Source organism: Branchiostoma floridae, chromosome 1 (assembly GCF_000003815.2).
Source record: "Branchiostoma floridae strain S238N-H82 chromosome 1, Bfl_VNyyK, whole genome shotgun sequence".
Lineage (NCBI taxonomy): Eukaryota > Metazoa > Chordata > Leptocardii > Amphioxiformes > Branchiostomatidae > Branchiostoma > Branchiostoma floridae.
Genome location: NC_049979.1, coordinates 13,449,622 through 13,475,944, shown reverse-complemented (window position 1 = coordinate 13,475,944; position 26,323 = coordinate 13,449,622). Strand labels below are relative to the sequence as shown.

Sequence of the window (26,323 nt, the reverse complement as noted above, 5' to 3'; positions counted from 1 at the left end):
AAGCATTAACAATGTTCTGGTCGTGTTACTCATGTATCTGCTACATGTTTCAGTGATGTAATCCACAGCATACTGCTTGGTCAGAACATTTTGATATGGGAAACAATTGCTAACAGTATTTCTTTTTCTTATTATTTTTTTTTTGCAATACCCATACTTAATCATTATACAGAGCTGAACTCATACTTTCATTTTATGTACATGTATACAAAAATGTGGTGCAATGTCCAATAAAGTTGTACAGATTTACAATATTTCGTGATGCCTCTTTATTTTTTCAAGATAGCTGTTGATAGTACTTAGTAAAAACATTCATTTTATATCTAATGGTCATCTCAGTCTGTATCTCTCACACTAACATTGCTATATTATCAACACAACTGGTCAGTTGGGCTGCATTTTCCAACAAGGAGTTAACAAAACATGGTGATTTCTTCTTATGTCTAGAATTAGATAAAGCTCTCAAATACTCCAAATGAAAATGTGAAAAGTCCTTAAGGCACAAACCTCCATGAGGTAACTATGGTATTTATTATGAGGGCTTAGTTGTTTGATACCTTCTTTACCAGGAATAACAATTTCTTTAAAACCTGTTTCCATGTATGTCTAGGTACTAGTCTAACCTCTGCTAGTAGATAACTAGCTCCAGACTGCAAGGTGACCAACAGCTGTTTTGACAATACCTACAGGATGGGGATGCCCTATGATTTTACATCACCTAAAAATACTGCTACCATGCTCTAATAACCAATGTGCCTACAATACAAATAGCTCTTTCCAAATCCCACGATATTTCTCAGGCTAACACACTTCCTGGAAATTACAAGGTTGATAATAAGTACAAAGTGCACTTAAGTTGTAAAAAGTGCCATTTATTCACACAGAAAATAAACAGTCCACAGGTAGCACCAAAATGTACAGAAATACTGCCTCAAGAAGCATGTTTCACAGGAAAGTCAGTGCTTCGATTTCTTTTAGAATCTGGTCCAGTATCAAACTGCTCTACAGCATGCCTTCTACCAACACTGTCAAATCCGTGTACCTATACTGACTTCTTTTCTTACATGCAGCCTTGCTATAGGTGACTTACAATACTGCTGGCATTCTAACGTTATAAGTCGCCCTGAGATTCACATCAAGCACGTTTTCCTGTGGTGGAAATTCAAGCAAAGGGGAGTAATCAACAGCCTTCAGATTCAGCTCACAATGCAAGTATACTTTGATGTCGTATTTAGCCACTTGGGTACTAAAACTTGCAAACTTTTCAGGAAGATTCTGACTTGAACTCTGTTCAAAATGTTTACATCCTGAAGTCTTCCTGGTAGACGTTGAAATTGCCATGAATGCTAGATTGTTTTCCATTTTCACAAAGAGGGCAATTGCTCGTGGCAGAAGTTTATGATTGGTGAAATTCCGTATATTTTGCAAATATTCGAAAGCTGTCTTCAACGAATGGGTTCCCCTTAAATATGCTGGCTTATAGAATTAGACTCTACCAACTCCCAATAAGTCATTTGAGTCTTCAGATAGAAGACATGTCTTGACATTAAGATGTTCCCAATACTTGTTCCTGTAATATCACATTGACCAGGGTTCATGGTGTTTGTTTGAAATAAAACTCTAAAGTCAGGATGTGAAGACTCTTCTATAGCTCATCTTTATCGTCATCATCATCGTCGTCGTCATCGTCGTCGTCATCAAGGTCGATGACGTGTTTATCGATTTTTCTGTAAGAAAAATATGTACAGTTAACTAATGATGCTTTGGAGTTGAAGATATTAACATGGCTCCCTTTATGTCATTTGGCCTCATGATCCAAATGTTAACGTTGTAACAACATGTTGAGATAACTATCAATGTATATGAACCATCTGAGGCTTTATACGCTGTCGCAGGGTATAACCTACTGCCATTAGATGTTCACAACTCACAGTTCTAGGTGGCAGCAGTTTATCGTTCTGATTTGTGGACTAGAAATCGAAACTTACTCGAAGACAGTCGATGTGAACTTGTCCAGGAATGACCCAGGCGTGCACCCGTAACTCTCACAGAAGGTTTCACAGACGCCACAGAATCTGCAGAACTGTAACGGATCAAAATAGCACACGTTATGTCAAGGGAAATGAAGGGGACCCGTATTCTCGAAGAAGGCGTCATATCTGATGCACTGAAAAATAATAACACTTCTTTTGAGGCAATAACTATCATGTATACATATACTGTCCAAGTTGTACTAACGTCACAAATTGACAACTTGCACGCATTGTTTGATTTGGCACAACACGCGGCATCAGCGCTTAAGTCGTGCTTAAGCCGTTACTGATGGATCACCATCCAATTTTTTTTTTACAAAAAAATGGAATATCGAAGAATTCCGTTTGTAGATACGGGCCTCATCTACGCTCACGAGTCTCTTGCTTAGTTGAACATAGTGGTATGTCGAATGTCGAAATTTACCATAACTTCCCCCCAAGGAGTACGACAGCCGGCATGTACCCAATACTAATAGTCCTGTAATGGCGGGTGACAACATCTAAACCAGTACATCAGTCTTTCTAAAACTGATTTTTATCGCCAAGATTTAGACAATACATGTTCCTCGGAAGCTAGCTCAGTATTTCTATGAATTGAAAATGCAGACGGGCGTTCTTCCGACAGATATATGGGCGCGATACATGCCCTTTATGGAGCTATAAATACCCAGCCCTGGCACACATGTCATGCTTGTATTGACATGACAGTCCCCCTGTAGCTGTCTGGCCTACTTAGCGGACAGCCGGGTCAACTCGAGAATAATTTCACGCCTGTTTCCATCACGCCCCTCCTGCAGCTGTTTGGTGTATCATTTCATGAGATCAGCGTCGAGCAGAACAGATTCAACACGGCAGCCGTCACAGGAAATCTGTATTTGCCATGGCACGGAAACTGTAGTATAAAATACGCACTGATAATTGATCAAGATAATTTTCAACAAATTTACTGGACGCTACTTCAAATGAAGACAGCATACCTTGCACTTGTCGCAGTACTCTTCTTCGTCATTGATTCGGCAGGGACATCTATCGCAGAATTCACAGAACTGAAAGGATTTCAAAACAACAATCATTAAATGTCTTGATTCATATTGCTATCCACTGAACGAACTAGCATGAAATATAAACACAAAAAAGCAGATCTGTAGCTAATATTGAATCACTGCAAGGAGGTTAAAAAGTTAACCTCGTTGATCACTGTAATCTTTGGCCAAATCAACCAAGTTGGATTTACTGATTTTCATTATCGTACTTTCGTACATTATCGTACCAAACTTTCATTTCATTTCATTTACGATGAGTAGATATTTCGGCATGCCTCTCAGCTAAAGTTAAAGTCACCACGAGTGTCTGGGTATCACTTTCATAGTCAAATATAGAACCTCGGCAGTCACGGTCCAAAGTATGGATATAAAAGATAGTATTTACTGGTCAACTAGACTTTCGGCATTCTTTGCGAGACGACTCAAAATAAGGGCTTTCAATGTATCGGCCTGTATGGTAAGGGAAATGTCGTTCATTTGCTGTAGTAAATAAAGAATAATTCCTGACTTATCATATGATATTTGGAAACAAGAGCTGCCCAACTGACACGGGGTGTGGTCTCTACTCTGGCTGCCAAGCGTTCAAGAAGTAGGGCAGTAACCTAGGGCTTCATAGATCTAAAGCCACATCATGAGAGCCACACAATCGTTATTGGGGCCCTCTTCATATGTTTGGCGTTTTAACAGCCTCTACACACTGAAATAGACCGTACGAATAAATTTAAAGATATGACAATAGTCTTGTCATATTGGTGACAGTCTTGTCAACATATCTATAATACAGAAATATATTAATTTGCTACGATGTGCCCAAAAGGTTATCTGGCAAAACTTAAGCTTGGGTTTCTAGACACTGCAAATGATGTACATTAATAAACCCATCACGTAGCAGGAAATGATTACAATTATATCTCAGCACTTGAGTACTTGGTGTACTACAAACTGAGCTTTTGATGAAATAAAAAGAAATGGCTGTGAATTAGCAACTTTCATACAAAGAAAACCTGCACTTTGGTGAAGTCCATCTAAAAATGAAAGCCCGACAGTTTTAAGTTTTAATCCAGAAGTCAACAATGAGGATGACTAAGAAAACACAAATAAAGAGCTTACGTCGCAGCTATCGCAGATGTAATTACAAAGGGAGTTTTTCTCGTGGTCCTCTTCATCATCGTCATCATCATCATCATCATCATCGTCGTCATCATCATCATCGTCATCATCATCATCGTCGTCGTCGTCATCATCAGCGTCAGCATCATCATCTTCATCATCATCGTCATCATCATCATCTTCGTCGTCTTCGTCGTCTTCTATACCATCATCATCATCTTCATCATCATCATCATCATCTTCATCACCATCTTCATCATCGTCGTCGTCGTCGTCATCATCGTTATCAATATCATCATCATCGTCGTCATCATCATCGTCGTCATCCTGAGCTCTTACACCCATACCGTCAGGTACAACTAGGAGGAATCCTAGGAGAAGCAGCAACAAGTGCCTTAATCTGAGCTTCATGTTTGCCGGTTACAAATTGTGCACAGCCCAAAATATCGGAGGGTGGGAGGAGGAATGCCTGTCACTTGTATGGCGTCCTCTGCCTGCACGTCGGATCCTCACGGACGCACGACCCTAGTCCTGAGTAGCAGATCCCTCGGTTGTTGAGGACGACCACCTCACCTGACAGAGAACAGTTTTTTTCTCACAAACTTTAAGATGATTTCTTGGATGGTAATAGCTGCCTTTGCCCGAAGTCCACGACTCGATGTCCACTGATTTTAGAGGGCAAGTATGCTGGTGTCCGCCCGGAGAGCGGTGGGAAACTATTCTGAGCGCAAGGCTTGCCAATTATGGGATGTGGGCCGAACCATCTCTCCGTTCGAAAGGCGATCCGATGTCCCGGCATCGCGGGAATGTAGCAGACTGGCAGTAGCACAACGTCACTGGCAGGGCTGACGTGTCCATGGTCACTAGGGCACCAGTTTCGCTTTGTGGGGCAGGAGGACGTCTCTATTGACAAGCACGGTCACCTGTGACCTAGTCATCTCGTCTTTCGGCCAGTCATATAACGTCTCCTTCACATCAATTTGAGAAATATAGGGTTTATATCTCAAATGGCTTCTTACGTAAATGTAATGAGTCTAAATAATCTGATTCAGTATCAAAAACAGGGCTGAAAAAAACTTTACGGTGGCACTTCTTTTAACGTCGGTGATCATGGCTTCTTCAAGCTTCCTAAATATGATTCTGTTTTTTTTTTAAATTCTAATTTAATTTTTGACTTCCTGTTGAAATTATTGAAAAAATTACTTCCACTACCCTAAAGGACACAGCCCGCAGCGATAAGAGATGTCAACAGGTCAGTTAAAGGAGTTTGAGGTCACGTTTCTCCTTGTACTCAAGTTCATCGAAATACTGCTTGCTGAATAGTCTGTATCGAATGTTGAGTGTGCGATATCATCATCGGGACCCCTCTATTGTGAATCTATTCAGAAATCTTTCTTCAGTTTGATTAACTTAATAGCAATCAAATACTACACCAAAGATGAAAATGACAATAAGCTCTTCGAATACTAGTATCTCATGAACTAATGTAATTTCATACATTTTGAGGATGTAAATCTATGTGGGTTAGTTCATCCAAGACAAATTATCGCCAATTAGTTTAGCTCTCAAAAGAAAGGACAGGCCATTGGATCGACCAATGTCCACTTTATTTTCTTTGAACTCACTTAATTCTAGACAATGGCCTGCTGACCGTATATGAGTACAAATGTATAGCTATAATCAATTCATGCGTATCAAACTTTACTTTTCTGTATTAAGTTTGACTTGAACAATTATCACAGCTCCGTGATTTGCTTTGTACGTTGACACTCTGTTAGGTACAATTTATTGGGTTCGGTCGATGCAAATACTACCCGAAAACTGATGATCAATTCTGTTGTTGGGCGTGTCTCCCACCTGGTCGCTAGGACCGCCAAGCTCGCTAAGCCTGATGTGCATCTATACGTAAAGAATAAAAACATTCACCTGCTTTAATCACACCTTATAATTAGTAAATGTCATTTATGATTTAAGATAAGTATGTGTGAATGTGTTACAAGTTTCACTTGTTTTATGTAACATTTTTTTCGGATAAACGCGCACTTTAAAGTGCTTACTTGCGTGTTGATGCGGTACGGCGTCCTCAGCTTGAAATCCCGCAGCTTGAAAACTCCGCCGCCAACACCTCAGCACCGTGTACGGCCAACAAGTTACTCCGCAGAGCTGTAGCGCCTTCTCTGTACAGGACCTGGCGTCTGAAGCCCTTGTGTCCACATCCTAGGGCACTGGCGCATGTTTCTTGCCTTTTGAGACCATGAAAAGGTACGTAACTCAGGGGATAGCGTCGGTAGAAACATGCCTTGCGGGCCCGGTGGCAGAAATTCCCCCCTCCCACCTAAACTTTGCTGCTGGGTTCGTTGTTGTTGTAGACCTTGTGGGCTTTCAGTGATTCCACCCCTCAGTGATTTCCAGGCTTCAGTTAAATGTCAAATTTTAAACTCTTTAACTAATGAGGGACAGTCTCTCTACAGCTGTGATTTAGGCAAAACTGCCCTCACGGTTGAATAACTCAAGGTTTTGGCGTTGTCAAACGTTACTCTGTCAGTCCTTGGTCAGTCTGTGCATGGTTGTCTGTTGAAAATCAAATCCTTGTTAAAACGGGACCATACATATTAGACTTTTACTTGATTTACACCAAGGTATCTTTGACAATTTAGCTGAAGTCTTCTTGTAAATACGTTTAAGAGCTCGAATTTTAAACATTTTAAGCGTTTGTACAACACTGATAATTTGTAAACAAACAGGTGAGTCACCTGTCCACAGTCCAGTGTGTTTTAGATACGGGCAAAGGTCTTCAGGGACAAGTTATGAAATATTTAATACCACCATATCAGCAAACCACACCTTGTGTAACAATTGTATCACACTTGTTTTTAACGTTATGTCAATATTGATGTTAATTATATAAGGTTCAGGTGTTGTTTGACAGTAACATAATTTTGCTGTCCTTCAGCTACAAATTGATTTGCCTGATCATAGTCATACAGGAAAAAATTGTCAACAAATTGAACAATGCAAGCTTTGAAATTTTAGTATTAAACATTCAGTCAGATTTTAGTCAACTTGTCTTCAAGGCATTGCATCTGATAAAACCCTGACCTGTGCTGTAGTTTAGATTCTAGATTGTTTTATGTGGAAGTAAACAAAGTGCAGGGAACAAAAACAGGCATTTTGGAAATGTTGAACTGTTAATATTTCATGCGAGTACAAAGGTTTGCATCTGGTAATCTCCCAGGAGAGTATCATGTCATCTCTGTTGTCAGCCTCATGAATATTCATGAAATGATTCCACTCTACGCTCGACAGGTGATTGGACTGAGGACGTAGTATATGAGTAACTTAACATGTGTATGACTCTTTTACATTTGCTAGTGGTGCAATGGGGCTTTGCTAAAGCTGGCACCCGCTTTCTCAATTAGTGTGTTGGGTTCTTTGATGCTGATTGTAAAATGTTAATATTGATAACCTTTCCTGACCACCAACAAACCTCCTTTGTAGAACTCATAAAATTACAGTGTAGTAGGATTGCAGTCACACAGAGTTTGACTCACTCCATCTTTCATACCTGAATCACCGTAACAAATAGAAAGGTGGTTACGCCCAGGGCAAATATGTTGTCATTCTTTTTGACTTGTGTGTTCTAAAGCAGAGAAAAAAATATATCATTGGATATCACTAACTAGCATATCAGCAATATTGTGGTACATTGAATCACACACCCAGAGTCTTCAAACGTATCAATCATACAAAGTATAATGATTGTATAGGTAGTACTACTAGTGACTTTTTTTATCATTCAGCCAACAATTGTTGACCTTACCAGATTCAAGAACTGCATAGCATTCTAGAAACTGTCAACCAAGCTTCTCTTTCACTCGTGGTGTATGGTTGGATAATAGATATTGAAAGAAAGATGTAAACACTGTCCTGCCTAGTGAGTGAAGTATGCTATACCACTTGGTGATTATTCATTGTATGCATTTGCTGCTTACTTACTTTCTATGTGTGAGCAGTCATTTTGTTAGTATCTATTCCATATTTCTGTATGATGGAAATGAGAGCAATACTATAGAAAAGAACAATGAGGCATTGACACAAAATGTGAACTAGTCTTCCCATATCAAACTCATAATCCCTAGTACAGTTTGTCATAAAGTTGTTATTTCGAAACAACTCATTTCACTGACATGTAAATTCGTACATCCCACATATTAATAAGACTTGTTTTAGTATGTTCAGACTTAGTTCTTTGATTCATTGACATCAAATCTTATCCATATTGTTCAGGGTTTTGAAGTAAATCTGTACCATCCAGGTTGCTCAGGTGCCCTGATTGTTGCAGGTGTGACACCTGATCCAAACCCTGCCCTTTGTACCTGTGTGTAATCCTGCTGGCCCTGAGACCCTCACATCCTCCCCCTGGGTCCTCTCAGTTCCACATTCAAACCTACTCACTTGTGCCAATGTCTTTCTCCACAAGACATGGCTGAGAAACTTTCAAAGACACTCTAAGGAAAGGAACCTCCCAGTGTGGGGCACGTGTGGTGCTTGAAATAGACTTGAAGTGGAAACCCCACGGAGGTTTAATTGTGAAGTAGCAGGGTTCTGTGTATGCTTGTAGCAGCTGTGCTCTTGTGCTATTACTCTACCTGACCTTTGCAGGTAAGCTAGCAAAAAATGTCTGTTGTTGCCTTTTCTGTAAAAGATTTAGACAGTGGTAGCATTCATAAGACAGTTTTACTCTTATTTTCCCTTCTGATATTTGTTGCAGCTGATATCCTTGTGATTTAAGTGGGCAGGTGAGTTTGTACATAGTAACTTTGGATCAAACCTGGAACAGATCCAAGATATGTGTGGAAATCATTTCATTTCCCTGGTAACATTGAACTTGATGTCTTTGATTAGATATGTTTCTGGGAAGAAAGCCAGCATGTCTTGACCGCTCAACCTTACCTTCCCAGATAGCACATGATGGATGAGGGTGAGCAGGATGTGTATGTAGCCCAGCTGAAGGAGGTGTTTGACAGCTGTGACACCACCGGTACTGGTTACCTGGACAGGGCCGAGTTGCGCGAGCTGTGCCACCGCCTGCAGCTGGACGACCAGGCAGACAACCTCACCAAACAACTGCTTGGCAAGGACCCCAACAACAGGGTAAGGGGTTGAAAAATTGACAAAGTCTGTTAAAATCATTGTGAACAAAAAATTTATTTGGTCAGAATAAAGATGCATGTATGAGTGTGTAACAAGAACTATGATACAAAAGGATAAAAGCTTGAAAGTAAAAATTGAAATGAAAAAATATTAGTCCTCAATACATTACAGTGTGTACAAAATGAAATGTGATTGAAAAGTGTCATTTTCTGAAGTAAGTCGTACTTTTATGTATTTTAGAGTCTAAAGTGTCAACACTTCTAACCAACTGTTCATGATTCTTGTCCCCAGGTTAGTTTTGATGAGTTTAAGGAGGGGTTTGTTGCTGTTCTGTCTCACTCTGTGGATGAGCTGGACACTACAGAGGAGGACTTCAGCTTCATCGAGGACATTGGTAAGTCAGAGAGTTATCAATTGTATTTCCAGTAGAGAAATGGGAAGGCAAACTATCAAAACCATTTTTGGTCATGGCAAACAGCTTTGGTTCTACATATAGATGTGCATGCGTTATGTACTTAACGTCCATCCTTTTCTGCTATAATGCCACATCATATAAATTTTGTGGATGACATCAGCACGCTTATTAGTATTTGCCTGATTTTGAAAGAAATTCCCCTCAGGAGATGGTAAACATGAAGAGAAAATACCAAAATGGGAAAATCTGTAGTGTTGTAGACTTGATTGTACAGTGTACTTTTACAAGTGACACTTGTGTGGTACTGTAGCCATGGTGAAGCTAGTTAGGTAGTTGTAGAAGTGACACCTGTGTGGTAGCCTTGAGTGTATTTTCCAACTTGGTAGGTGATAGTAGTCTACCACACGTGTCACTTTGTACATGGTAGGTATCTTTTTTTATCAATCCCCTTTTCGCTTTCATCCATTAGATTTGGAGGCTACAGGGGATATAAAACTTGCTGTTGCCTAAGTAAAGTATTGTCAGTGACAGTAGCTTTATTATCAGTGATGGTTATGCGATTCTGTAAGTCAATACCTCCCGCTCAGGATATGGAGCACATTGGTTACCAGCAGCTTGTAACACTGAAGAATGCTGTCATTACCCATTTACTGCTGGAACTATCAGAGACATTCAGTTTTACTTTGAGATTTACTTTGCTGGCTAGCTTGGGAAATAAACATACAGTAGTTTTGATCCTAATAGTGCTTGATAGATGGGTAGTGGTCAGGGAAATGAAGTTCAAGGTAACCTAGATTATGCATTAATGGGCCTCCCAGTGGCTGTTTATGGTAATGCAGTTAAACTTTCTTTTTTCACACTTCATGTTCTGGTCAAGCTATGGTCATAATTTTTGAGTGGTAGATAGCTCTTGGTATAGCGAATAAGTGGTGAAGGTTTGGGCCCACTACTAGCATTTTTTGGTTTCAGACTTTGATTAGAGAATATTTCAAGAAGTGGTGGATGGATTATCGTTATTTTTTTACATATGGATAGCTTGAATAATGATCTACATAATCAGATAAGTATCTAATTGAAACCTGCTGCATTCCATGATAGGACCCAAGAGGAATATGATTGATAGATAAATCATTAGAATCAAGACTTGATTGTCATAACTAATGACAAATTTATACAATTAGTAGTGATAAGTGATAGGACTTTCACACTTTCAGTGTTAGAAACTCAAAGCTAAGTTAAGGTGGACACTGAGACATAAATCATATCATACAAAGTCATGCTAACTCTTTGCTAGAAAAGAAAACATTTGTAAGTGATGACACTGACGAAGGTCTCAGTGATTTGGAATAGATTCTAGAGAAATATGGATACCATGAACAACTTGTATTATTGACTTATTTGGTTAAAAAGAATATGTTCATCCAATAGAATTTAATAATGCAAATGATGACAGTATTTGTATAATCAATATTGCAAATTTGTAATAGGTCACTTGAAATTGGCATTTGGTTATGACTCACATGAGGTTATGGAGTTCATTTTTCCCAGGGAAGTAATTTCACAGTAGGAGGGAAAGCAATTTTACAAAGTATCGTAAGTTCAAGGTTGACAGGATTTTGACGTATTGTAAATTCGCAGTGGACTGATGTCGCCACAAAAAAACGTGAAAATTAAACCATAGCAAATATTTCAAATATTTACAGCACGCAGAAAAACCCATGCAGGCCCACCTTGTAGCCTGCAATCCAGAGGTATTATCTGTAGCTCCCAAGACTCTTCTGTTGCAGAGAGGATAGAAGAGTCTGGGGAGCTATAATATGGCTGGATACCAGGCTACCGACTCCCACATCTGGGCCTCATCACTGTCAGCTTCCACATCCAAGACTGGGGCTCTACTGGGGGTTACCAAGCCTTCATGAAAAAAAGTTCCATGCTAGTATTTTTCATGTACTCAATGTTTATCAGATGCATGACAGCTACTAGGATCAGATTCTGACAAGGTAGATTTCCAAAAAAGGTGATGGCCCAAAATTGGAAAGAAATTAATTTTTTTAAGTATGTACCTGGACTGTAGCCCCTCCTTGCATAGCCACTGCTTGGTCCAAGCAATGGGGCAGCCATAGGTGACTTCCATACTAGTACCTATGTCTGCTGTTTGTTGTATTGATTTTTGCCCAGTGTATGCCCTTTGTGTATGCTGCTGTCCCCGCAGTAGGGGGTGTTTATTGTTGTAGGTACTATAGACGTGCCCCAGCTGGTGTATTATCCTTTCTACAGCAGGTTAGTTCCTTGGTATGAGCTTCCTGGGAATTTTCAGTGGAATTTCAGCTTGATGTTTTCTGTTACGATCTTGCATGAATTTGAGACTGATCCTTACCTTTTTGAAAAGTGCTCATGCTTTCCATATGGAATAATGCTTGTACTCTGGACATATATTTTTGTTTGTCCAAAACATTTCACTTGTGTGATAAGCAGTGTAATGTAAGAATTCAGATAATGTTGAGGGGACCAAGCGGCGAATGGTAAATTTCCTTTAGTTTGAAATAAGGCCCTGGTTTGAAAGATTAACCATCGCTGCCTTGATGATATAGGGTCAGTCATAGGGGAATGATATCCTTCATACTACATAGTGCATATCATTGATATAGTTTTAATCACTGTTCTTGCTATAGATCATAATGAAATAGTATAGTATCAAGTATTATAGTCAAAGTAGAATGACATTAAATGTTGTTTTCAAGACACAGAAAATGTGCCAGAAAATATTGTTGTGTTGTTAAGTATCACATTCCTGTACCCACATGATGTCAGTATAAATTGTGTTGTGAATGAAAGAGTAATTATTAGTTACATTAATCTTAAGCTGTCATGAACAAATGTAAGCAGGGTACTGAATGCATGTGTGATGTGATGAATGACTGGCTATACTAGAGTAGCACCTGCTGTTACTGTGTGTTGTGATGTGAGTAATACATGTTGACAGTTCAAAGGCTGCACCTGTCTTTCTCATAACCTTACAATAGACCAGCTTGTTGGCTGAAATTATATCCCTGACCCATCACAGTAATGAATTGATTAAGAATTTATTAGCAGCACTGTTTGCTTTTTTCTTTTTTTTGCTGAACAATAGAGCATATTAGATATGTGTAAAAGACAAAATCAGAAAGTCAATTTAGTCATATGTTATATAATATATATTAATTTTAGTAAGAATATTTGAACAGGAACATGTTATTCTTGACTGGGCAGTATCTGTCAATCTTGGCCTAGAATTGGCACACTTCAGTTTTCATATTGAAATCCTTATTGCAATAAAGTAATATTCAAACATTTATAACACCAGAATCCTCACAGTGGAAGATGTATGCTTCATAATGCCACAGTGACTCTTTATTGTGAACTGAAAAGTTACAGGTTTGTGTGCATGTAATTTGCAGTTTTGCCTGCTAAATTCAAATTAAAAGCGGGCATTTTACAACCATGTCCACACAAACTGATGTATTATATAGAGGCAGGTATTGCTAAGGTGTTGTGCATGGTGTTTTGTTCCAAAACTGTTTTTCTTATGTTTTAATTTTTCCAACAGTACCAGAGGAGGTAGAACCCAAGTACGTCAAGGGGAAGAAAAAATATGGCCGCCGTTCCAAACCTGACTTCTTAGACTCGGAAGACGACGTCTCACGCTCAGAAAGTCACCCGACTCCTGCCAAGAAAGTCAGGGAGGAGGGTCGGCGGACAGAGAGGCGCACAACTCTGCGAGAAAGGACGTCTTCTATGGCCAGTATTCAGGTGGGTGTTACTGGTGTATCAGGTTCACCAAGAAAAGATTCTAGTCACAATATGCTATGTGATGTTCAGAAGGCTTTAGTCAGGTTGTAGGAATAATTGCCATCTTAACCATATATATGAATGAATGAAGACTTTTATTGCACATTTTTGCCACACAGGGTTAAGTACAGGTCACACAAGACATGTTGAAAAGATACAATCAACAGATAGAGATACAAAATGAGACTATTGGCTCGTTCTCATTTAAATGTCGAAATGCTGTCGCCTGACTTTACGCCTTGATATGGCGCAAATTATAGACAGCTTCACTGGTTCCTTCATTTTTCCACAACCTCTGTAATGTTTTACAAAAGATGCACAACAACATTCGTATAGGTTGATGGGTTAGAAGATTATTATAGCCACGGGTGGGATTTCACACCCTAAAAAATGGCTGTCGCCTGAGAAGAAACGAAGAATTCAAATAGTTGCCAAAAATGTAATAATTCAGTTCCCAGAATGATTGTTCGGCAGGTGAAACCAGCTGACCAGGCCCTCTAATCGATCACGTCAGATCGCTCCTGTCACTGATCTTGGAGGCTGTGTGAGGTGTTTTATGCCTGTCGCCAGATTCTGTAACAAACGTTACCACCACCAGTACGATGGTTGCCACGGTTATGTTATCCACGTATAAGACTAGAAATGGCCGTTTTTGTGACGCTGTACAGTTTTTCTGGCTTTCTAAAGAGACGAGAAAGGGTTGTTGACTGTCATTTGTATCCCACCTTGCTTACCAAAATGTTGTACAAAAATGACTGTAACAAACGTTACCATTGTTCGATGCTGTCTAAGCTTTCTACTTGACCTGGTGTAAAAAAGCTGCCCACTTTTCAAATGCCCCTATGGACATCCACTTATACCTAAATGATGTAGTCAATAAGGTAAGTCCTTTCGAAGAAAACAGGGTAAAGTCTACTGTTGTAACAAACGTTACCGGTAACGTTTGTTAATGCCCTGTAATGCATTACCAATGGGACCGAAAATAATAAGTTGCCATTTTTTGGCTATGGTAAGAAGAGGAATTTTCGCAAACAACCAAGTAGTTTTCAGTGACAATAAAGCCGATTCATTTTTCGACCAAAAAAATGCCATTTTCGACATTTCAATGAGAACGAGTGTATTGCTGGATAAGTTCAACTTCTCCTCTCTTTTATATTATGGTGGAGATATAAGGCCAATTATCTCTAGCTTTTACTTGACAAAGATGGTTGTTTTACGCATCTTGCAATATTTACACGACTCTAGTAACAACAGATCTCCAAAAGGACGTATATAATTATAAATTCAAATAGATTAAAACAGATCATTGGTCAAATGGTTTTATCTCCAATGACTCCACCTGAAAGCTATGATTGTTCCATCCTGCCATGTACAGAGCCTCGAGTCTGACGACGGTAAAAAGAAACCACCCTCTACTGGAGACAGTGACAAGGAGCACGAGAGAACATTTGAGGCTGAGGGGACAGGTAAGTGTATGGAATATAATGATATGATAAACAATGAAAAAAAACAGACTCATTGGTAATGGTAGTGATACTTTCATTACACGAACATAAGTTTGGTTGGTTTCTCTGAAATTTCCCCTTTGATCTTTTCCATCTAAGTAGGCATACACCTTCAAATTCTAGTCTTCCGTTCTTCTGTGGAATGGTCGTCAAATTTCCTACATTTGTCTAAGTAGGTTATTAGAACGTCGTAGAATATGTATTATAGTTGGTAATGCATTCGTTGCTGGCTGTATAGGTTTATAGAAATTTTACTAACATCCCAACCCTCCCCTGCCCAGGTCTGCTGAAGACAGGCACCATGGACGAGGCGTACACCCCATCCCGAGGGGCGATGATGAGCCCCACAGATGAGGACAGACAGGAGGAGATCCGGCAGATCTGGGAGGAGCTGGGGGTGGGGCACAGCGGCTTCCTCAACAAGGCTGAGCTGGACCTGGTCTGTAAACACATCGGACTGGACGAGATGAACGATGAGGTCAGGAACCATCCATAACCTTCCCTTGTAGTGGTAACTTAATTACTTCATGGTGGATACAGTGGGTGACTTTATACCAAACTGGTTTCAACTGCAGAAATGACCGAAATCGTTATGAACAGGTGTCAGTTTTTGAGGAGTTTTTGTTGTTTTTGAGGTGGTATGACTGTGTAAAGTCACCCATATACCTCCAGATTGACTACAAGGTTTTGAACAAAGATGCTAAGATGATGAATCGACTTTTCTCTGTATCATTGTAAATTGTTGATCTGTTCCCCCAGGAGCTGTCCCACCTGTTCCAGACCCTAGATAAAGATGAAGATGGGAAGATCAGTTTACAGGAGCTCCTGAATGGTCTCTTCAAGTATAGCTCCTCCCCCTCCCCAACCCCCTCCCCCACCAGGGGTCTGATGGCTGCAGAGAGGCGCAGACTGGCACGGACCATGTCCATGGACGAGTCCCTGGCCAGAGTTGCCACACCGCTGGTCGGTATCAACCTCTTCTCAGCACTGGACTCAGAAGGAACTGGGTACGGTTTCAATCTTCTTGTCTGGCCTTCATTCTTTTCTAAATTGTAAAAACTTTAAAGAGTTATTATTTCAATGATTAGTTTCTGATGCACCCTGTCCAAGGATAAAGTCTCTTACAAAATGACTTGGGTACTGTTTAATTTACAAGTGTATTAGTGGATCAGTAGACTGTATGCAACAATTGATCTGCTACTACAACCCCAGACATCTTCATGCAAAACACCTCTAAGCACTAGGCAAATGGGCTATCTTTTGAACTTGTTGTGGATGGTTCTCTGATTTCTCTTATCTAAGACTCCTGTATGTCTACCCCAGGTATGTGCAGGCAGATGAGATAGTGAATCTGTGGCAGGAGGAGGGCATACAGAGTCCCATGGAGGTGCTGGAGGTGAGTCACAGCAGCAGTCAGTCCCTGATTACTGCTCAGATAGTACCTGCTGTCTTTAAACATGTTTTCATTGCTTCATAAACTACAGTTGACAAAGTGCATGGCTCTGTCAGTTTGGAATGTAATGCAAAGAATAAATGATACTACATTTCCCGATTGTTTGTACATTGTATTTCTTGTCTTTGCTTTGATGATAAATGGATTAAAGGAGCTTGCAAATCAATGCTATTCACAATACACTCATGTTTCAAGGGATTTTCGTAAGTCCTCTTGAACAATACCTTCATAGCTGGATATGTGTGCTGTTTCTCCTTCAGGATTTAGACCAGATCCATGTTTAGAACATTAGAAGCAAAATGCTCCTGCGCTGTTAGTTTAATGTAATGTCTAATGTTGACAGGACCTTGGGTTTGAGCTGGGAGGAAAGGTGAACATCACTGAGCTGAGTATGGAGTTAGAACACGAGCTCTACGCCATCCCTGAGGACAACAAGGTGTACCATGCTGCCCTCACGTCTTACAGGAGCGAGATCAGGCATCTTAAGTAAGTGTCCTAGATGATAAGAATAGGTGTCTTCAGGTAGGCAGATCTACAATAGGAAATAGGTTGTATCAATATTCATTTAGAGTCATAGATGTTTTCCAAGAAATCTGTCTCATTTTTATGAATATTTACAGAACATACAAAAAATTGTTTGGAAAGAGAGTATGGCAAATATCTTCAACTGAGAAATATTACCCTCAAGATTAATGTACACAAGAAATGTTTTATTTACACTGTATATATTAGACACATTGGACTAGAATGTATGACTTGCCACTGACTTCAGGGATGTGATGGGGTATGGAAGCAGGATCACTTCAAACTGCCCCGTAGAGCCTAGTTACCAGATACTCACTTTGTCTGTTCCTCCACTTCCTAACAGTAACACCATCTGGCTTTTGCAGTGAGTACTGCATGCAGGGTGATATACTGTACTGCTTGCCATACTGCATTTCTTTTCTTTGCCTAGTCAGTATTAGATGTTAGAGTGAACTGTTAAGCTGCTGTTCCAGTTGAAGGAAATGTCCACCTTTATGGCCACTGCCACCAATGACAATGCAACACTTGCAATACTATATACAGTGATAGAGCACAACACTATCACTTCACTCACTGTATGACCACAATAGGGTATTTCCAGTATAGCAGGGAAGTGACAAGATCAGCAAGTTATTCTCTGTAGAATCCTGTGCATGCTTCCTGGCAAAACTGAAGGATACTGCACCTTTTTATTAAGAGAGTCGTAAAATGTAATTTGAACTGTGAAATCATTGCCTTGCCCCAGATCTGACCTTGACCAAGCCTACAAGGAGAGAGACAAGGTGCAGGGTGACCTTGAGGCAGCTAACCTGCGCATCAACAAGCTGGTACAGGAGGTGGACGATCGGCATGCTGGGATGGAGAGGACCAGTGAGAACAGACTCAGGTCAGAGTTACATCAGTACTCATGATGATGTAGATCTATGCTGTTTGCTGTTTTAGTGTGTGTCAGTTGTTTTGAAAAGGATGTTTTACCTTTCATTATGCAGAATGTGAAAAGCAATCTATTATATCCAAAGTTGCTTGATAGGAACTGGATTTAGGAGCAAGCATACGGCCGTCAATATTTACCTCCATGAAATTTCATGGAGGTTATATTTTACCCCGCGTTTGTCTGTGTGTCTGTGTGTCTGTCTGTCTGTGTGTAAACAAGATAACTCAAGAACGGCTGGGTGGATTGGTTTGATACTTGGTGTGTTGGTAGGGTGTGATGAAAGCTGGAAATGATTAGATTTTGGGCCCCCTAGCGGCTCCCCTTGGTACTGCAGCGCAACTTCCGGTTTTGCTATCTTGGTGTTCTGGACATGCTATGGTCACGATTTTTGAGTATTAGATAGCTCTTGTGCTCAGGAAGAAGTGACATAAGTTTGGGCCCCCTAGCGTCTAGTTTTGGGATAGCAGGGGCATTATACCTCATAATACTCGACCTTGTTCGGGAGAGTACCTTATGCAGTAGTTCCACTGCGTGTCGCTAGGCGGTGCACATATACAAAGAGAAAAACACGCAAAGCACCATGGGACCTTACGTGACGTCACCCCTACATCCTCGCCATTTTTCCTTGTGCGTGTTGCGTCGGCGGGTGCTTTTGTTTCAAGCTCCTAGCTGCGCCGTTTTTTCGCGTTTTTCCGTCTATTTGGCACCTTTTTTCGGTGCTTAACATGCCAGAAGGAGGCAAGAAGAAGGAAAAGAAGAAGCATTTGGCTTCGGACTCCGACAAGGGTGAAAACTCAGGTCGGAAGCGTGGCACGTCACCGGACGAACGCCCGAAAAAATATTTGGCTTTGGCGGCAGAGCTTAGCGCTCGAGGCTTGCCGGCGCAGCATGCACGGGAGAATTTGGCCAAGGAGGGCCGAGAAGGCGATGGGTCTTCGGTGGAAGGGGACGACAGTGCTCGGCGGAGCAAGTCCCCACATGTCCCGCATGGGGAGGGTGAAAAATCCCCTCCCATGCCCGTGTTGGACCCAGAGGCCCGTGACAAGGAGGTCGAGCTCAACGGAACGGAGAGTCCCTTCCCCTTTCCACCTGGCTTTGATGCTGCCGGGTTTTTGCAGTGGCTACGCAAAAATTTGACTACACAGGAGTCCACTCCGAGTGTAGCAGCGTCAACCAGCCGAACCGGCGTGGTTGGTTCCGGGCGAAAGCAGCCGGGAAATTTGGAGGATGGGGAGTGTTCCGAGGAGGCCGACTCCTCCGAGTCTGAAAAAGACGAAGGTATGTCGTTTGAATATGACAATCCTTTTGAGACAGATAAGAGTGAAGTTCCCGAGCATGTTAGAAAGTTTGTGGCTGATGCTTTCACCAATAAGCTGTCATTTAATGATTGTAAGGAGAGGATGGAAGCTCTTCCTACTCCTTCGAATTTAGAGTTTATACTCAAGGTCCCACAGTTGGATAGCATTGTGAATTCTTTGCTTCAGTCGGGGACAGCTAGTAGTGACAAGTCCCTGCGGGATTGTCATGAGAAGTTGCTCTTTGCTGCTCACCCTTTGGTCGAATTGCTGACCTCAGTAAAGGGTTCAGATTTGCCACTTAGTCCGGAGGCAGTTTGTAAGACCATAGAGAATACCTTACTATTTTTAGGCACAGCCTCCTACATGCTAACTCAGACACGTAGGGAGTTCTGTGGTAAAGATATGAAACCTGAGGTGAAGAAGATGATAACCTCAAGTTTACCTACTGGTACCTCTCCGGATTTATTTGGTAATACCTTTGTGGAGAAACTGTCTACCCTTGACCAGGCTAGACGTACCTTGAACAAGGCCTACCCAATGGCTTCTTCTTCTAAGGCTAAGCCTACTTATGGTTTTCGTGGCAATAATCCTCGCTACTCTTGGACCAGTAATACTAATAGCAGGTATTCCTCAGGTAAATTGAATGCATTTCGTTCCGGAGGGAACTATAGGTCGAAGTTTGGGTTTGGACCCGGACCCAGCAAAGGGTCGGGGTTTCACAAGCCAGGGACGAAGTTTCCCAAAAGCCAGTAAACAAAGCTCTAGCTCTCCCTCGTGTGCAAACTTTTCTTTTAAGTTTTTCTCCTCTCCGCCCTGCGGGGAGAACGTCTCTTTTTGTTCGGAATTGGGAGAGGATGACAAGCGACAAGTGGGTCCTACAGACCGTTCGAGGTTATCAGATAGAGTGGGAGTCCACTCCTTTTCAGTTTGTTCAGCCAGTGACTCAAATAAGAAAGGCCGACATGGCCAAACTAGTAGACGAGGAAGTTCAGAGTATGGTAGAGAAAGGAGCAGTGTTACAAGTAGAACCATGTGTAGGCCAATACGTGTCAACTATTTTTCTAGTACCAAAGGCATCAGGAGCAATGCGTCCAGTCATAAACTTGAAATATCTAAACGAACATGTTCAAAAGCATCACTGCAAGTTCGAGAGCCTAAATCTGGTGAAAGAGCTTTGGCAGAAAGGGGATTTCATGGCTACCCTGGATTTGAAAGATGCCTATTTTACAATTCCAATTTGGCACCAAGACCGAAAGTTTCTGAGATTTTCGTGGCGAGGAAGTCTCTGGGAGTTCCAAGTTCTCCCGTTCGGACTCACCTCTTCTCCTCGTGTGTTTACGAAAGTGTTGCGCCCAGTGGTGGCGATATTGAGGAAACAAGGGTTAATCTTGGTGATTTATCTAGACGACATTCTAATTCTGGCAAGGTCAGAGGAGCAGTGTCTAAAAGACATCGCAGTAGCAAGGGAGCTGCTAGAAAGCCTAGGGTTTGTCTTAAACCTAGAAAAGTCTCAACTAGTGCCCTCTCAGGTGGTAACCTTTCTAGGTTTCATATTGGATTCTCGAACTATGACCATTTTCCTACCAGAGAAGAAAGTACTGAAAGTCGAGCAGACTTGTCTGGTTCGTCTTTCTCAACAAACCCTTTCGGCAAGGGATCTAGCCAGTGTCATAGGTCTGCTGGAGTCCACGAGGCACGCGATTTTGCCAGCGCCCCTACACTACAGGGCCTTACAGGCCTTACTAAACGAGACTATGGAAAGGACAGGGTCGTTCGACTCTGTAATAAGACTGACTTTGACAGCGGCATGCGACCTTCAATGGTGGGTCACGCATGTACGAAGGGTAAACGGACGAAGAGTGTTCGTCCCGACAGACATGACTATTTTCTCAGACGCATCCCTACTGGGTTGGGGAGCGTGTTGCGGCAACCAAAAGACAGGGGGTCGGTGGTCTCCCGCGGAAGCGCAGGAGCACATAAATTGGTTAGAACTGAAGGCGGCCTTCCTAGGCCTCAAGTGCTTCGCAACAAAACAAAATCATCATATTCTATTGAAGCTAGACAGCGTTACGGCTGTAGCCTATATAAACTGTCTGGGGGGCACAAAGTCCCCAACACTGGCGGCCCTAGCCCTGGAGATGTGGGACTGGGCGTTACAGAAAGGTGTAGTTCTGTCCGCACGACACCTGCCAGGTCGAACCAACGTTGTAGCAGATTCGTGTTCGCGAATCTTCCAAGACAAAACAGAGTGGCAACTGAACAGGTCAGTGTTTCTGAAGGTAAACGCTCAGACAGGCAACGTACTCTCAGTAGATTTGTTTGCGTCACGCCTGAATGCTCAGCTGCAGAGATATGTGGCGTGGCATCCCGATCCCATGGCATGGGCAGTGAATGCGTTAGACTTGCACTGGGGGCACCTCGGTCTGGCGTATGCCTTTCCCCCGTTCGGTCTACTGTTCAGAGTTCTGAGGAAGATTCAGACAGATCATGCGACGGTGTTACTGGTAGCGCCTCTCTGGAGGTCTCAGGCATGGTTTCCCAAACTCCTGGACATGTTGTTCGACACTCCGACTCTCCTTCCACGGAGTCGGGATCTGCTATGTCTACCACACAACGGAGAACCTCACCCGTTGTTACCAGGTCTAAGACTAGCCGTGTGGCCAATATCAGGCGTCAGTTGGAGGGTCGAGGCCTTTCAAAAGGGGCTTCGGAGCTCATCTTGTCAGCATGGAGAGATAGCACATCTCGCCAGTATCAGTCCGCTTGGGGACAATGGTGTAGCTGGTGTGATCGCAGGGGTCTCGATCCCGTTTCAGGCTCTATAGAGAGTGTTGTTGAGTATTTGGCAGGACTTTTTGACAAAGGTTACGAGTATAGGTCTATTGGCGTGGCTCGTTCTGCCATCTCCTCAGTCCACCTTCCAGTTGACAAGTATAGTGTTGGTAGTCATCCGCTAGTGACTAAGCTGTTGAAGGGTGTGTTTCATCGACGTCCCCCATGTCCTAGATATGTTGAACAATGGGATGTTTCTAGGGTTCTGATGTACTTGATGCACCTTTGTCCAGCTAATAGTCTTAGCTTGAAGCAACTGACCCTAAAGTTGGTGTCTCTAGCAGCCTTGGTTTCACCTGACAGAGGTCAGACTTTGGCTTCACTGGACTTGAGATACATGTCCAAGCAGAGGGATGGGGTTTCGTGGAAAGTTCCCACTCTACTTAAGACTTCTAGACAGAAAAGGCCCTTTAAGAAATGTTTTTGGGCAGCCTTTCCGCAGGACAGGAGGTTATGTGTCTTTGTATACCTTAAGGAATATTTGAGGCGTACTTCACCTTTTCGGGTGGAAGGAGAGCAAAGGTTGTTCCTCTCATACAAGCGACCTCATAGACCAGTTGCGTCCAATACCATCGCTAGATGGATTAAGTCAGTGTTGGCTTTAGCTGGGATAGATGTCAACACATACTCAGCTCACTCGACAAGAGGGGCGTCCACTTCGGCTGCGGCGGCAGCGGGGGTCAGCGTGGCCAGTATCATGAAGGCTGCGGACTGGGCCAGGGAATCAACCTTCCAGCGGTTCTACAGAAGAGAGTCGGACCAGGCTTCCTACGGGCAAGCTGTGCTGTCCACTGCTCTGGAGTCTGCATAAGGTACTCTCCCGAACAAGGTCGAGTATTATGAGGTATAATTGGGGGTTATGCTAAGATGTACTTACCATCTACAGTATAATCTGAATTATACCTCATACGAGACCTTGTTCGGGTATGCTTACCACCCTTGTAACAATGATTTCAGTTGTTAACTGTTCATTTTCCCTCCCATATTGGACAGCACAGGGGAAGACTTTACCCGCACTTCGTCAAAATGGCGAGGATGTAGGGGTGACGTCACGTAAGGTCCCATGGTGCTTTGCGTGTTTTTCTCTTTGTATATGTGCACCGCCTAGCGACACGCAGTGGAACTACTGCATAAGGTACTCTCCCGAACAAGGTCTCGTATGAGGTATAATTCAGATTATACTGTAGATGGTAAGTACATCTTAGCATAACCCCCAATTTTTGTCAAAAACTTCTGACGAGGATAACTCAAGAAGGGAACAACGGATTTGCATGATTTTTGGTATGTAGGTACCTTGGCCAATGTTGTACAAGATGAAATACTAATTATGCAAAATAGGAGCAAATTTGCATAATTAATGACAACATTCAATCATAGCAGTTTTTTCTATGTGTCTCTTGTCTTGGACGTTATATGGTCTTGAAATTTGGGTGGTAGATAGCTTTCAGTGTCATGACAAAGTGGAGCAAGTTTCAGCCCCCTAACATTCAATTTAGGAACTGCAGGGGCATTTTTGTCAAGACATGCCAAAGAGGATAACTGCAGAAAGGATTAACGGATTGTCATCATATTAGGCATGCGGGTACCTTAGGCAAAGATGTTCATAATGATATACATGTTATGCAAATGAGGACTTAATCTGCATAATTAATGAGGAAATTGTATAATTCCATTGTTTTCAATAACTGGACTTCTGATAAATGTAACACATGTTAATTATGATAGGTGGAATATAAGCAGATACTAAATATGGTAATGAGGAACTTATTTGCATAATTTATGTAAAAATTGCAAAACCACTTTATGATTAATAATGGGAATTTTATAATTGCGACATGTGTACGATTGTCAATGATGAACAACACCATGCATAAATTATGTTAATGTCTTAGTCATTTGCGTGAAATTTACAAAAGCTCTAAATTTTCATGGAGGTATGAGGTCGCCGAACTCTAGTTGTTTGATAGTTTCCAAGCAGAGATCTTCCACAAGTGCTTCCACACGTACTTCCACACGTACCTCCAGTTTTCCATAGAAAGAAAACCTGGGCACTTGTTCCAGTGTAAAACGAGCTGTTTTTCTTCTAACAGGACCACAGAGAAGAGGTATGAGGAGAAGATCGAGCGACTGCAGGCAGAGATCCAGAAGGAGCGGGAGTTCATCACCCAGCAGGCTGCCAAACAGAAGGGCAAGTTGGAACATGAGATCGACAATCTGCTGGAGGAGCAGAAACGGCTGCATGAGAAACTCAGGTGAACCTCATGTCTTAGTCAAAGGGATTCAACAATCAGGAGTGTGAAACAAAGACTGCCTAGTCTTTTCTTTATTTCCCCTTCTTGTACATATTTTTTGCATCCTTTTACTTACTTCCATCCTTCCTTGGCATCCTTTTTCTGTTGAGAACAGCAGTTGAAACTAAGCTGAATGTCAGGGAAATCCCACTTTGTTCTGGAAGAATGTTCCATATCTGACCAGCCTGTGTGTCACCAGTATTGCCCACCAGGAGCGGGGAGACCTGGAGAAGGAGCTGCTGGAGATGACAGAACGTCTGGTGGAGCTGCAGAAACACAACGACAGACTCAGTAAGGACAACGAGGCCTACTCAGATCTACAGCTCAGGGTCAGTTTAATATAAATATAGAGCACACTCCAGTACTTCTTTTGACTTTTCCATGTGTCTGGTGAGCAGGTATCACAAGTCTGTAAAGATCAATCCAATTGTAATTTAAGCAGGCTGGTGCAAACAAAAGTATGTGGTGTGTAGTCTGTGTGAATGCTGACCATGTTCCCAACCACATTTGAGGTTCTAATCACTGGTTCTGTAGTAAAGTGTTGTGGCATTTGTGTCCAGCTTGCAGATATTGAATCTCGTCGTGACTCCCTGAAGATGCAGCAGGAAGTGGACATTGTGCAGCACATCAAGGACCTGGAGGCCATCAACAGGGTGGGAACTTACTATAGCACAATCAAAGATCTTCTTATTACTCCGCCTCCCATATCATGTACCACCAGCAATCTATAATATGGAATCCTCTAATTAGCTGTTACATATCTTTGTTGATGTTCAAGAATAGTATAGTTTAGACTGGCTTCCAAATTGCAATTTTTCTGTTGTGTTGTCTAGTCTTATGCTCCATGGATTAATTGATCAGCATTCTTCACAGGAGCTCCGAGACAAAAATGACGAGCTGGTTTTAGAGATTGAGGAACTACGCAGTCAGCTGACAGGTAGACACGTCCGTCGTCGTGGGAACAAGGACAAGGTGGGGCGCACAGGCTCCATCCTGTCTGACTACCAGAAACCCACAGTGGTGAGGAGGAGAGGAAAACACACCACATCCTCAGGTCTGTGTCATTAGTCTTTACCAGTCCTTGTGCTTGGTTCCTTTCTTCATGGAACGGAAACATTTAAGATTGGAGACAAACTGTTTTTTTTCTAATATCCAGCCTCCTAGTACTTGCCTGCCTCTTCTTTTCCTTATTGAAGGACCTATTTAGCACATTAACATTCAATTAGTATTTCCTTGGTCTCAGAACTACCATTTCCCATTTCCTTCTATTCTCTCTACCCAATGTTGCTTCTGGAAGAGATGTCTGTTTTGTACTGCAGCAGTAGCAAATATGTAATAACTTACATATACATGTAAAATATGCCTATTGCTTATCTGATGCTTTGTGTGAACATAAATAGTATCATAATTTGACCTTTAACAGTAATTGAAAACTGATGTCTAGGTGCGTTGTTACATGTATGTACTCTTCAATCACAGATAATGAGTCTGAGACTGATGAAGGTCCATCAGGAAGAACAAAGCGGCGACTTCCAACTCCCAAGAGGGACACTGGCTCATCACAGGAGGATGACGGTATGGGTCCCACCACCCTCACACACCCAGCAGCCATGTCACTGCTGCATGTCATGTTGTCATGTTACTGTCATGTAACTGTGCTGCAACTGTGCATGTGTCATCTCTCTGCTGCAGGCTGTCTCTCAGCATTCATGTCCTGTCTGTGAATCATCTGTGGATCTCAGCTATGCCTGTCTTGTTATGTGCAATATGTGTATTTGTACCAGGCTGAAAAAGAGGGAAGGGCCACTTGACAGTATTTGAAGTTGTGTCACTGTAAACATCACAGACTTTTGAGAAAATTATATTTTCCATAGTGAAAAGTTTTGGACAATTGAAGCTTGA

General features: G+C 41.9%; 2 protein-coding genes across 2 annotated transcripts in view; one reads left to right on the top strand and one right to left on the bottom strand.

The window, feature by feature from the left end:
* Positions 1 to 851: 851 nt before the first annotated feature.
* On the bottom strand, positions 852 to 4,997 carry LOC118415875 (protein PFC0760c-like). Its single transcript, XM_035820739.1, has 4 exons — positions 4,187 to 4,997; positions 3,011 to 3,079; positions 1,989 to 2,083; positions 852 to 1,727 (listed from the first exon to the last, which is right to left on the bottom strand). The coding sequence occupies exons 1-4, from the start codon at positions 4,595 to 4,597 to the stop codon at positions 1,646 to 1,648; spliced, it is 657 nt and encodes a 218-aa protein (XP_035676632.1). The 5' UTR covers positions 4,598 to 4,997; the 3' UTR covers positions 852 to 1,645.
* A 1,262-nt stretch (positions 4,998 to 6,259) lies between these two features.
* Positions 6,260 to 26,323, top strand: part of LOC118415376 (ninein-like protein) — a gene marked incomplete in the record, with an annotated part of 31,946 nt that continues 11,882 nt past the window's right edge. Inside the window, 15 exon segments of the mRNA XM_035819937.1 lie at positions 6,260 to 6,448; positions 9,148 to 9,340; positions 9,632 to 9,734; positions 13,342 to 13,544; positions 14,959 to 15,049; positions 15,370 to 15,566; positions 15,848 to 16,095; positions 16,412 to 16,484; positions 16,885 to 17,027; positions 17,812 to 17,952; positions 24,221 to 24,382; positions 24,621 to 24,750; positions 24,982 to 25,074; positions 25,295 to 25,475; positions 25,901 to 25,996. Of these exon segments, the coding sequence (XP_035675830.1) occupies positions 9,155 to 9,340; positions 9,632 to 9,734; positions 13,342 to 13,544; positions 14,959 to 15,049; positions 15,370 to 15,566; positions 15,848 to 16,095; positions 16,412 to 16,484; positions 16,885 to 17,027; positions 17,812 to 17,952; positions 24,221 to 24,382; positions 24,621 to 24,750; positions 24,982 to 25,074; positions 25,295 to 25,475; positions 25,901 to 25,996 (2,047 nt within the window).